Source organism: Suncus etruscus, chromosome 14, assembly GCF_024139225.1.
Source record: "Suncus etruscus isolate mSunEtr1 chromosome 14, mSunEtr1.pri.cur, whole genome shotgun sequence".
Lineage (NCBI taxonomy): Eukaryota > Metazoa > Chordata > Mammalia > Eulipotyphla > Soricidae > Suncus > Suncus etruscus.
In genome coordinates this window covers 38,467,264-38,478,785 of record NC_064861.1, presented here as the reverse complement: position 1 = coordinate 38,478,785, position 11,522 = coordinate 38,467,264, and the positions used below count along the sequence as shown (strand labels likewise).

The 11,522-nt window shown below is 56.0% G+C and overlaps 1 protein-coding gene across 1 annotated transcript; it reads left to right on the top strand.

The window, feature by feature from the left end:
* Positions 1-6,824: 6,824 nt before the first annotated feature.
* On the top strand, positions 6,825-10,073 carry GINS2 (GINS complex subunit 2). The gene is made up of 5 exons (XM_049786796.1): positions 6,825-6,948; positions 7,306-7,420; positions 7,886-7,985; positions 9,711-9,837; positions 9,929-10,073. Exons 1-5 carry the CDS (start codon positions 6,859-6,861, stop codon positions 10,052-10,054), a joined length of 558 nt encoding a protein of 185 aa, XP_049642753.1. The 5' UTR covers positions 6,825-6,858; the 3' UTR covers positions 10,055-10,073.
* Positions 10,074-11,522: the final 1,449 nt, after the last annotated feature.

Here is an 11,522-nt window from a genome sequence, read left to right as displayed (position 1 = left end):
TGGGGGGCTAGTCCAGGAAGCAAAGTCCGTGAGCAAACTCTATACCCGGATTGTGGGTAGGGATGCTTCAGCATCTCCCACAGGTCTCTGTGCCACCCGATGACAAGTGCCCACGAGTCAACCCAAGTATTGATATGAGGTCCTTCTCCCTGACCATGGCCACCCAGGGCTGGCTGGTGCCGGCTCTGTATGCTGGATGCCGCTCCCTCCCATCTCTAGCCTGCACGTGCTCCAGGAGACAGGAAAACAGGAAGATGAGGTTCCTGTGGGGGGCATGGACTGAACCCCAGACCAGACATGACGTATGTACCACTTATTCTGAGCTCCTGTCCCCGCTGAGCTGCTGGGGAGTTGGGGTGTATCTGTAGGTGTTTATGCATCATTGCAACCCTGTTCAGGGGTCCCTCTGGTGGGTGTACCTCAGCACTGTCTCAGGTTCCTGCTCCTCTTGTTAGCTCAGGAGTGCTTGGTGGCCCATGAATGCTCGATGGCTTTTTTTTTTTTTTTTGGGTTTTGGGTTTTGGGCCACACCTGGCAGTGCTCAGGGGTCACTCCTGGCTGTCTGCTCAGAAATAGCTCCTGGCAGGCACGGGGGACCATATGGGACACCGGGATTCAAACCAACCACCTTTGGTCCTGGATCAGCTGCTTGCAAGGCAAACTCTGCTGTGCTATCTCTCCGGGCCCGGCTCTTTTTGTTTTTCTGGGTCACATTTGACAGCGTTCAGGGGTCACTCCTACTCTGCACTCAGAAATCGTGCCTGGCAGGCTCGGGGGACCCTATAGGATGCCAAGGATCAAACCCGGGTCTGCCACGTGCAAAGCAGACATCCTCCCTGCTGTGCTTTCTCTCCAGCCTCTCCCTGCCTCTTTAATGCTCTGCAAGGGTAGACCCCCTTGCAGAGTCCACTGGCCCCCACAGTGCGTATAAGCCAGTCAAACCCCTGGGGATGGACGCAGGAGCTTGGTCTTGTGAGCCTCCAGTGTAGGGCTCAAGCTGGAGGAACAATCAGCCCTTAGTGGGGACCTCAAGCCAGGAGCAGAGACCAGCACAGGAACCCATGTGTGGGAATCAAGACTGGGCCCAATTGCAGCACTGAAGGACAAGATCTCACAGCTGGGAACAGAGCCATGAGCACTGGGTTTCCTGGGACCAGGCTGTGACTGTCCCCTCTGTCCTCCGGGTCATGCCGTGGCACTGACCAGCTCTCTATTCCCAGTGGCTCTGACAACTGGTTCTACCCCCCCAGAAGGGGTCCAGGGTAGCCCCCCTCTCCTGGTGCTCTACGCTCTGCGGGGAAGCCCCACAAACCAGAGAGACATGGGGGGCAGAGAAGGCCCCTTCTTGGAACAGACTTGAGCAAAAGCACTGATATCAACAGACCCTGATCCACTTTCCAGACAAGAGGCTGGACCCACGGTGACCCACGCAATCCTCGTGACTGCCAGCAGAGGGCGGCACAGGCCGCTCCCAGCCTCTCGGGTCCCTCCTGTAGATCAGGGCACCCCAGGACACCTGAGCCTACACACTGCATCCCTGCAGGCCCCTCTTAGGGCCAGCAGGCAGTGCGGGGGGGTGGTGTGAAACTGGGCACCCTACCCCAGAGGCCAGGATTATCGCCTTGTCCGTCCTCTCCAGCTTCCTGGCTATGAGGCACACAAGTCAGGGCTGTGTGCCCAGCCGTGTTAGGGTTACTGGTGTACCCCATTTGGGTTTGTTGGCACCCTGCTCTTTGCTTCTGTTATTGGAGATGAGGGAGGGGTGGGGACAGGCAGAGGCTCTGGGCTTGCAGGAGGCTGGTGAGCAGAGCTGGGGGGGACTATATCTTATAAAGTTGATATGGTTGGTTGAGCTTGGGCTGCTGCCCTGTGGAGCTTCTCAGCATCTGCTGCACTATTTTTTGTTGTTGTTGTTGTTTTTGGGCCACACCGGGCCACGCTCAGGTGCTCCTGAGCTCTGGGCTCAGAAATTGCTCCTGGCAGGCAAAGGGACCATATGGGATGCCGGGATTCGAACCACCGTGGGTCCTGGATCGGCTGCTTGCAAGGCAAACGGCCTACAGCTGTGCTATCTCTCAGGCCCCATCTGCTGCACTTCTTGAAGGAGTTTTGGGGTCACAAGCCACAGTACTTGGAGGCTGTGTGACTTGTGCCCCAACACCTGTTCTCTTAGCTCCCGGTCACTTGGGGGGGGGCCCACACCCGGTGACGCTCAGGGGTTACTCCTGGCTATGCGCTCAGAAATAGCTACTGGCTTGGGGACGCCGAGGGGTTGAACCTCGGTCCGTCCTAGGTCAGCGCATGCAAGGCAAATGGCCTACTGCTTTGCACCACCGCTCCGGCTCAGCCTCCCCCGGTCTTGATCCTTGTACTGGGCAGATCAGATTCTATTCCTGGCTCCCCATAAGGTCCCCTGAGCACCACCTGGAGTGACTGAGTGCAGAGCCAGAAATAAGGCATAATCACTGCCGGGCATGGCCCAAAAAACAAAAATTAAAAACTGAAAGTTATTTTGGGGCTGGAGTGACAGCATAGTGGGGAGGGTGTTTGCCTTGCATGCAGCCATCCCAGGTTCAATCTTAGGCATCCCATATGGTCCCCTGAGCCTCCCTGAGTAACTTTTTTTTTTTTTTTTTTGGTTTTAGGGCCACACCCGGCGGTGCTCAGGGGTTACTCCTGGTTGTCTGCTCAGAAATTGCTCCTGACAGGCACGGGGGACCATATGGGACACCGGGATTCGAACCAACCACCTTTGGTCCTGGATCGGCTGCTTGCAAGGCAAACGCCGCTGTGCTATTTCTCCGGGCCCTTCTTTTTCTTTTTCTTCCCCTGAGTAACTTCTGAGTGCAAAGCCAGGAGAAACCCCTGAATGCTGCTGGGTATGCCCCAAAACAATAATTAAAAATGTGGTTTTGGGAAGGAACCTCTCCAGCAGTGTTCAGGGTCCAGGAATGACATCACCTGTGCAGGGGCAGCTGGGGTGCTCAAAAGTTCAGCCTGGCGATGTGCTGCTCCTGCCACAGAACTGAGCCCAACAGTACCTAGGGCTCAGGGATGTGTGGACAGTGCCTTAGGCAGGATATGACCCAGTTCTTCCTGCACACTGGGCCAGGATCCAACCTTTACCTCTTCAGTAGTGATTTCTTTTACTTTGTTTTGGGGCCATACTGGCAATGCTTAGGGCTTACTGCTGGCTCAGTAATCACTCATGTGGTACTCAGGAAACTATAGGGACTACTGGGGATTGAACCCAGGTAGGCTGTGTGCAAGGTAAATGTACCTTCTGTACTCTTGCACCCATATTTTTCCTTTTATTTTAAATTGGGAACACACCTGGCAGTGCCCAGGAATCACTCCTGGTGGTGCACAGGAACCACGTGAGGTGCCAGGGCGTGAACTGGGATCAGTTATGCGCAAGGCAAGTGTATTAGCTCTCCACTGTATTAGCTTTGCTTGGCCCCTAATTCTTTTATTTATCAATTTCTTTGTTTGTTTTGGTTTTGTGCCACACCAGGCAATGCTCAGGGCTTACTCCTGGCTCTGCTCTCTGGAATTACTCCTGGCAGGTTCAGGGAACCATATGAGATGCCAGGGATCAAACCAGGTTTGGCTGTGTACAAGGCAAACTCCCTCCCAGCCTTGCTATCACTCTCGCCCGGCCCTTATTCTTTATTCTGTAAACTTCTTTTTAATGGGCAGAGATAGTACAGGGCCTTAGGCATTCGCCTTGCACACAGCTGACCCCAGTTTGATCCCCAAACTGCTACAGAGTCCTCTAAACTCTGCCAAGATTGGCCCCTAGCACAGGACTGGGAGTAGCCCCAGCATTTGCCGGGGTGGCCCTGAGCCCCTCTAAACTTTGATTGAAGTTGTTTTGAAATGGTGAAATGTTCCTGGGTCAGAGCCAGCAGCACACCACATCCACACCCACGTGTCCGCCAGTCCGCCTGCACCCCTGGGCGCTTGGCTTTGCTCTGCTGCCCTTGGTAGCCCTGGGGCAGTGCCAGCCCTTCACTGTTGGCTGGGTTTAATGCCACAGTTAGTCTCTCAGCGAAGCTCCAGCAGGCACTTTCCTCTTCTCTCCCCACAGCCGTGTGCACGAAAGGCAGGTCCCCTGAGTGGGGACCACGTGGGGGCCATGGGCCATGACGGGGCTGGGGAGCCCTGCCCTGGATGTCTCAGGCCCCAAGAGAGGCGCAGGAACACTGGGGTCCCCCTTCACTGGGCCTGGTGCCTGCAGCTCAGGGAGGGTTGCTGGAGGAAGAGCGAATGTGGGAACCAGATGGAAACGCGGATTTTAATGACAGCGCCAGATGGGTCAGCACCAGGCTGGAGCCGTTTCAGCTCAGCCGTGCTGTGTGGGGCCCACAGCCGCTGTGTGGCGACCTCAGAAGCCCTCTGGGAGGTGGGGAGTGCTGCAGGCATGGTGGTTGGGGGGGATGTGTGTGCCTATAGCCGCTTAGCTGAAGTTTGGCACAGGTGGGCGTGAAACCAGCTGGGTTCAGATTGTACCACCTGGCATGATCCGGCTGCAGAAATGCAAGAGCAGGGGGCTGGGAGACCCCAGACCTGCATCCCTCATTAGGCTTCACACATTTGGGATACATGAACATCCGACCCTGATGCTTCTCCCCAGCCTGCTGCTTACCTCTGGCCCCTGTGATGGGAGGAGGTCAGTGATCGCTGAGAAGCTACATCAGCCCTCAGCCACTCTTGGTTTGGAATGTGGAAGAGTTGGGTCAGCCTTGGGAAGTTCAGGCCCATCTCAGTGAGGGGCAGGATAGAGGCTCTGGCACCCAAGTTCCAGGGCTCCAGGGCTCTGCCGGTGGAACATGGGAGACCAGTGCCATGTAGGGTTTTGAACCCAGGGCCCTGTAAGGGGCAGGCAGGACTCCAGGCCTTGGAAACTCTTTGGGGTTGGGAGCTTTGAAGAAAGAAATGAAAGGAGCCAGAGAGATATGACAGTATGGAGGACATTTGCCTTGCAAGCAGTGAACTGGATTCAGTCCTTGTGACCCCATGTGGTCACCAGAGTCCAGTAGAAAGGATCCTTGAGCTGGGAGTGAACATCAAACAAAAACAATAAAATGACAATTTCTGCTACAAGTTGCAAAGACAGTAAGCCAGTACTCCTGTTCTGCTCCAGCTTCCCTCATGTGAGTCCACGCCAGGACCCGCAGTCCACTATGTCTCCCATGTTATTCACTGTCTTGGGGTCCCTTGAGACACCCCAAGTGGCTTATGATTTTTCTGGCCTCTACGTAGTCCTGGTTGACTATAGCTACCAGGAAGCTCAGTGGTAGGAAGTTGGCAAGAAGCAAGAAAAACCTTTCCCCTGCACCTATTGCCATCTCTACCCTATACTCCTCTTGCCTTTCCCCTGCACCCTTCCCCACCTTTACCTGTACCCTTCCCCACCTTTCCCCTGCACAAATTGCCATCTCTCCCCTACACCCCTCTTGCCTTTCCCCTGCACCCTTCCACCTCTCCCTGTACCCCTCTGCCTCTCCTTGCACTTCTGCCTCCTGAGCAGAGCCACTGTCAGTGTCTCTCCAACCCCCCCAGGTACAGTTGGGGAGTATTGTGGTTCACCCATCTGGGTCACCACTAAATTCAGAACCTGCCTGCCTCGCCCCCAAAGCTCCCCTTCCTGGGATGAAGTGACTTCAGAACTGGGCCACCCCCTCCATAGCCTGGTCTAGCCGTGTCCCACTCCCCATCTTCTCCCCCCTCCCCAGACTGCTTTCCCACCAGTTCCTCTGCTCTTTTGCAGACTGACAGCCAGGGAGGGGGGAAGCCGTGCCAGCTTTGGAGCACAAATATTTGCCAGTTAGGAAAACATCTCTGTGCCAATCAGTGCCCAAACAAGCTGGCACCGTCCCTGGGCAGACGCTTCGGGAACTACTATTTCTGGAGGTCCAGGTGGTCCCTGCTAACGCACCCCAGAAGGCCCAGAGGAGCACCTGCCACTTGGATTTGTCATCAACAGGAGGGGCCCCGGGGGGCCAGTGACTATCCTACGAGAGTGATGGACCATCCGAGTGGCCACCTCAGGATGCAGGTGGTGTCCTGCATCCTCCACCACCCACGCAAGGGCCTTGGGGTCCAAGACAGGAGCAGGGACTAACTCCAGGGTCCTAAGCAGGCTGGGTGCTTTGGTCAGAGCCTAGAGATGATTTCAAACGCCAGCCTGTCTCGGCCTGTTCCCGCTCAGCAGCGTTCCCGTCCCCTGCGGGCTCCTAGAGGGGCAAAGAGGGGCCTGAACCACCCACCTGGCAGAGGTCCACACGGGGCACTGGGGCATGGGACTATCCTCTTTGGCATGCGTGCGTCAGCAACCGGCCTGCTTTCCTCTAGCCCTGGCACTGTCTGAACTGGGCGGGTTAGAAAATCTGCAATTCTCACTGCCAGTGCGGGGGAGAAAAAATAAAGCAAACCGAGCTGTCCTCGAGTGTGCACAGCCTACAGTGTCGCTCCAAAAACCAATACAGACGAGCCTGGACGCCGGCCTAGCTGCACTCGGGTCAAAGGGCAAAGGTGAAGGGCCGCGAGGCGGAGACCAGGTGTCCGCGAACCGGACCATCCGGAAGCCGGGGGCGAGGCTATATAGAGACCACGCCCCACCCCAAGAGGGGGCGGAGCCGGGAACGGAAGAGAACGAACAGGACTTAGTCGCCGGAGGACGGGGTCATGCTCTAAGGGGCGGGGCCTACTCCAGATAACCAATCCGCAAGCTCGTTACAGCCGCTCGCTAAGAAGAAAAGCGCGCTTCTATAGATCACCCGAGACCTTTTCCGGTCGGGGCGGGCCCGCGCGGTGGCGGGAAGCGGGAACTGCTGGGACGGAGGAGGCGTCGCCATGGACGTGGCCGAGGTGGAGTTTCTGGCGGAGAAGGAGCTGGTGACCGTCATCCCGAACTTCAGCCTGGACAAGATCTACCTAATCGGGGTCAGCGCCAGTGCCGGGGGTGGGGATGGGGTCTCAGGGCAGGCTCAGGCCGGGAAGGAGGGGCCGGGCCTGGTGTAAACTCCGGCAATGAGGCTGAGCCCCCCGTTCCTTGACACCCCGTCTCTTTTGCAAGGGAGCTCGGTCCCCGTACCCTGATATCCCGTCTCTTTCCTGCAGAGAGCTGGAACCCTGTACCCCGACTCCCTGTCTCTTTCCTGCAGAAAGCTGGACCCCCTGGACCTTGACACCCCGTCTCTTTTGCAGGGGAGCTGGGCCCCGTGTACCCCAATACCCCATCTCGCTGGGAGCCCCCCTACCCCCTCACCCATCCCCTGACACTCTGTCTCTATCCCTCAGGGGGAGCTGGGCCCCTTTCTTCCAGGGCTCCCGCTGCAGGTGCCTTTGTGGCTGGCTGTGAGCCTGAAGCAGCGACAGAAGTGCCGCCTGGTGCCGCCCGAGTGGATGGATGTGGGTGAGGCAGGGACCTGGAGGTCTTGGGGGAGAGAAGCCAGAGGTACAGACAGCGCAACAGCAGCGGATGTTTTGGGGTGGGGCGAAGTGGTTCTCAGGCTGGGTGATGGAAGGTTTTAGAAAGGAGGCTGCCAGTGGTAGAGATAACTGGACGGTGCTGGGCAGGGCAGCCTCGCTCCAGTCATGGGACAGTTTTGTGAGTGCAGACTCTGGGTGGGAGCCTTTGGGGGCTCTGGAAAACCCTGCAGCGCTCAGCTTGTCCAGGGCAGGAACTTCTGGCCGGCATTTCACCCTCTGGAGGATGTGGCTAAGTGCCATGGACAGTCGTGAGCACAGAAAAAGTGGCCTGGTGTCATGCCTGACCGTCTGCTTAGGGAGTCAAGCCTGTGGGTGCCAGGGGCGGCCCAGACAGTGTGGCACAGGGGAAATGGTTGCAAACTCGCTTTCCTTTGGGGCTGCTTTTCAGAAAAGCTGGAAAAGGTTCGCGATTTAGAGCGGCAGGAAGAGACTTTCAGTCCCATGCCCAGCCCACACTACATGGAACTCACCAAGCTGCTGCTCAACCAGTGAGTTGGCTCCCTCTTGCTGTCCTGTCTCCTTTCCCTGGGTCTGTTTCTCAGGTGCAGTTGGAACTGTGCTACTACTGCTCCTTTTCCTTCCTCCTTGGAATGCGGCCTTCTGGAGTAGTGAGGGGGCCCCACTTTGTTCCTAAGGAGAGCCACGAGGGGCCAGAGTGATGACCACTGTCCTGGAATTCATTCCAACCCTATCAGCTCCCCCTTTCCAAATCTCCCCTTCTCGGAGCCTTTCTTAATTTATTCTGGCTGTTGCTAAGACTCAGTGCTAGAACTTGTTCCTTTTCTTTTAGTCTGCCTTTAGTCTCCATCCTCAAGGCAGACAACCCTTCTCCGAGCACCCCTTCTCCAATTGCCCAGGGCCCCTCTCCCCAGTACCTGGTCTCTGCGCCCACAGACTGTCAGGCAGGAACTGGAGGCTCAGTGGGCTGAGCATTTAGCCCCCTTCGTGCGGGAGCCCTGAGCAGTGGGGGCTGTCCCAGGCCTGGTTTGCCACTGGAGGAATCCACACGGGTAGGTAGGCCAGGCAGATGATTGTGTTCGGCCGTTCAGTGCTGTTTCTAGACTGCCTAGCTGGGGCCCAGAGCTTCTCTCACTGATGGATTTGAGAATTGGGGGATCCCTGTGTGCGCTCCAGGGAAGGGCCCGTCTGTGGGATGCTCCTGCTAGGTCCAAACAAGAACAAGTATGGAGAGACTGCAGCTCGCAGGCTCTCTTGGACACTGGGATACTCCCAACCAAGTGCTCCAGGACCAAGACAGGTTTTTTTTGTTTTTGTTCTTAGGGCCACACCCATTTGATGTTCAGGGGTTACTCCTGGCTAAACACTCAGAAATTGCCCCTGGCTTGTGGGGACCATCTGGGATGCCGGGGGATCGAACCGCGTTCGCCATCATTCCTTGGCTAGTGCTTGCAAGGCAGACACCTTACCTCTAGCGCCACCTCGCCGGCCCCACCAAGACAGGTTTTGGGATGTGCTGGGGACCCTCAGCTCAGCTGCAGGGATCATGCTGGCCTCCTGGGAAGCAAGTTCTCAGTCATGCAGCACTGGAGCCAGCCTAGGGCTCTCTACTGCTGCAGGTGAAGAAATAGAAGGGTACAGGCATGGCGAGGAGGTGGCGGTAGCCACCTTGGTGCCATTGAGTTTGGGATCCTTGGTTTGGCAGCTCCCAGTGACTCCCTTAGCTAGGAGTATGGTTGGGCTCACTCAAAAGTTTAGTCCAGGGCTGGAGTCCATACTCTGTTCAGCATGTAGGATTCAGAAGATGGCAGGTTTCCCTCCCGGTTTAGTTCTTCCAAGTCCTAAGCTCCTTTTAGCCTCTGGGGAGATGGAGCCATCGCAGTCTCCAGTCCAGTTTTCGACTTTTATGGCTATTAAGTCTGGTCTGTCTCTTCCTCCAAAGGAGGTCCCGACTCCCCCGGATTTCTCTGTCACCTAAACGGGCCTACGTCCCCCACAACGGGATTCAGGCCCTACTCTTCTGGAGACAGGCCACCTTGGGGCTTGGATGGTTTCCATCTTCTGGGACTTTGAGGAACCTGTGTGGGTGGGAGGATGTGGCCCCTGAGGGTGCCTGAGAGCCACTCCTCACCCCAGAAGCTGCAGCAATGGGGCAATGCACCTGGCTGCAGCTCATGTGGCTCTGGCTGGGTGTTTGGCTGGACACGCATGATCAACCTTGTTCTTCCTGACCGCCTGTCTCTGGCTTTGCCCAGTGCTTCCGACAATATCCCCAAAGCAGACGAGATCCGGACTCTGGTCAAGGACATGTGGGATACCCGCATCGCCAAACTGCGGGTGTCAGCTGACAGTTTCGTGAGGCAGCAGGAAGCACATGCCAAGGTAGAGGCAAAACAGGGTGGGGCAGGCAGCAATGGCAGGTGGGATTCAGCTACAGCACCTCCTCCTTTTTCTCCTTTTTCTCTTCCTCCAGCTGGACAACCTGACCCTGCTGGAGATCCGCAGCAGCGGTGCCTTCCTCACCCAGGCACTCGACCACATGTACAAGCTACGAACCAGCTTGCAGGCCCCACAAGCCTCCCAGTCTCAGGACTTCTAGCCCAGCTGGGCCACAGTGCCATAAGTTCCAGAACCTTTCTGGATTTCTGGATGACGTGTCCATGTTCTGTGGAGTGGTGGCTCCCTCGCCTTCTATCCTGTCCTGCAGTGGCTGTTCCTTCTTGGGGGGGTGGGGGGGCAGGCCCAAGAGAATCTAGGGGGAGAGGTCCGATTCTGAACAAAGGACCAACCCCCCCAGTCCACACCAATGCCTGACTGTCCTGTGGCGGTGCCATCTGAAGGGAGTTGGCTATGCCATTGTGGAAGCTTAAGACCAGTGATCAGGGTTCATCTGTCCGTCTGTCCATCTGTGGAGCATGGCACGTCCTGCTGGAGGGAGCTGGGCCATACACCATACGGAGGCTTCCGGAATAGCTGAGCAACATTGTGCAGAATCCACATATAAACGTGACTGGCCAAGCCCCAGAGCCAGGCCTGTTGTGTTGCAGCTTCCGGGGATGTGTTCCATCCTGTCTGTAGCCTGTACCTCCAGCTGAACAGCATGACTGTGGGCCTGACAGGGAGCAGCAAATTCCAGCCATGATGCCTGCCACAGTGGATCCACCGTTTTTCTACTGTTGGTCCCATCTGGGGTCCCTGTGGAAACACCTCGGTAGAAGGAAGATCCCTTGAGGGCTGGAGAAGGCCTTTGGCTGAGTTCAGGCCTTATGCCCTTCTCTCTGGAACACAACTGATATGTCCCTCCCACACCCAAGAAAACCCCAATGAATAAAAGATTTCCCTTTTGCTATGATTGAGGAAGATTTTTATTATTTTTTTGTAGTTGTGTTGTCAGAAATTACAGCAATATATTCATAAATACCTAATTGCTACATTCAACAGATAATATTACAATAGTTAATTCAAACAAGTACACTTGGAACAGGTTTAATTTCACAGCATCTAAACTGCCCCCAGGGTGGCCGAGGTACAAGTGCTCATCCTCACTGCTCTGCTGTTCCAGGGGCCTGTTCTGGGACCAGGGTGGAGCGTCGGAGGAGTCAGAGCTGGGCACTGGAAGGGAAGTCAGGGACAGGCTTGACTGCAGGTCAAGGTCAGTGCTGGTCTAGGAGTGCCCTGCTGGCTCCCCCTGGTGGTGGCTCCCGGCGCTGCCTACGCTTTGAACCGAAGGCTTGAGAGGGAAACCGGCTGAAAATATCCTTCCAAGCACCCATGTATTAAGATTTCCAAGTAAAAAGCTAACATTGCTATAATTAATTCTTGGCTGCTGAAAGCTTGTGCTCCTTTTCAGGGTTCTTGGAATTTCCTTAAAGGTACAGTCTGTTCGAGTGCTACTGTGCCTTTTTCCTTTAGAGCAAGGATTGAACCCAGCTTCCTAGCCTTGATGCCATCTGGTTTTGAATCTGTGAAACAAAATAGTTTTGTTTCTGGGCCCGGAGAGATAGCACAGCGGCGTTTGCTTTGCAAGCAGCCAATCCAGGACCAAAGGTGGTTGGTTCGAATCCCGG

Excerpts from the sequence above, each read along its gene's own strand:
- GINS2 (XM_049786796.1), top strand. The coding sequence starts at position 6,859 with ATGGACGTGGCCGAGGTGGAGTTTCTGGCGGAGAAGGAGCTGGTGACC. Across the intron at positions 6,949-7,305 it reads ACAAGATCTACCTAATCGGG|GGGGAGCTGGGCCCCTTTCT; the intron begins GTCAGCGCCAGT and ends TCTATCCCTCAG. Across the intron at positions 9,838-9,928 it reads AGCAGGAAGCACATGCCAAG|CTGGACAACCTGACCCTGCT; the intron begins GTAGAGGCAAAA and ends CTCTTCCTCCAG.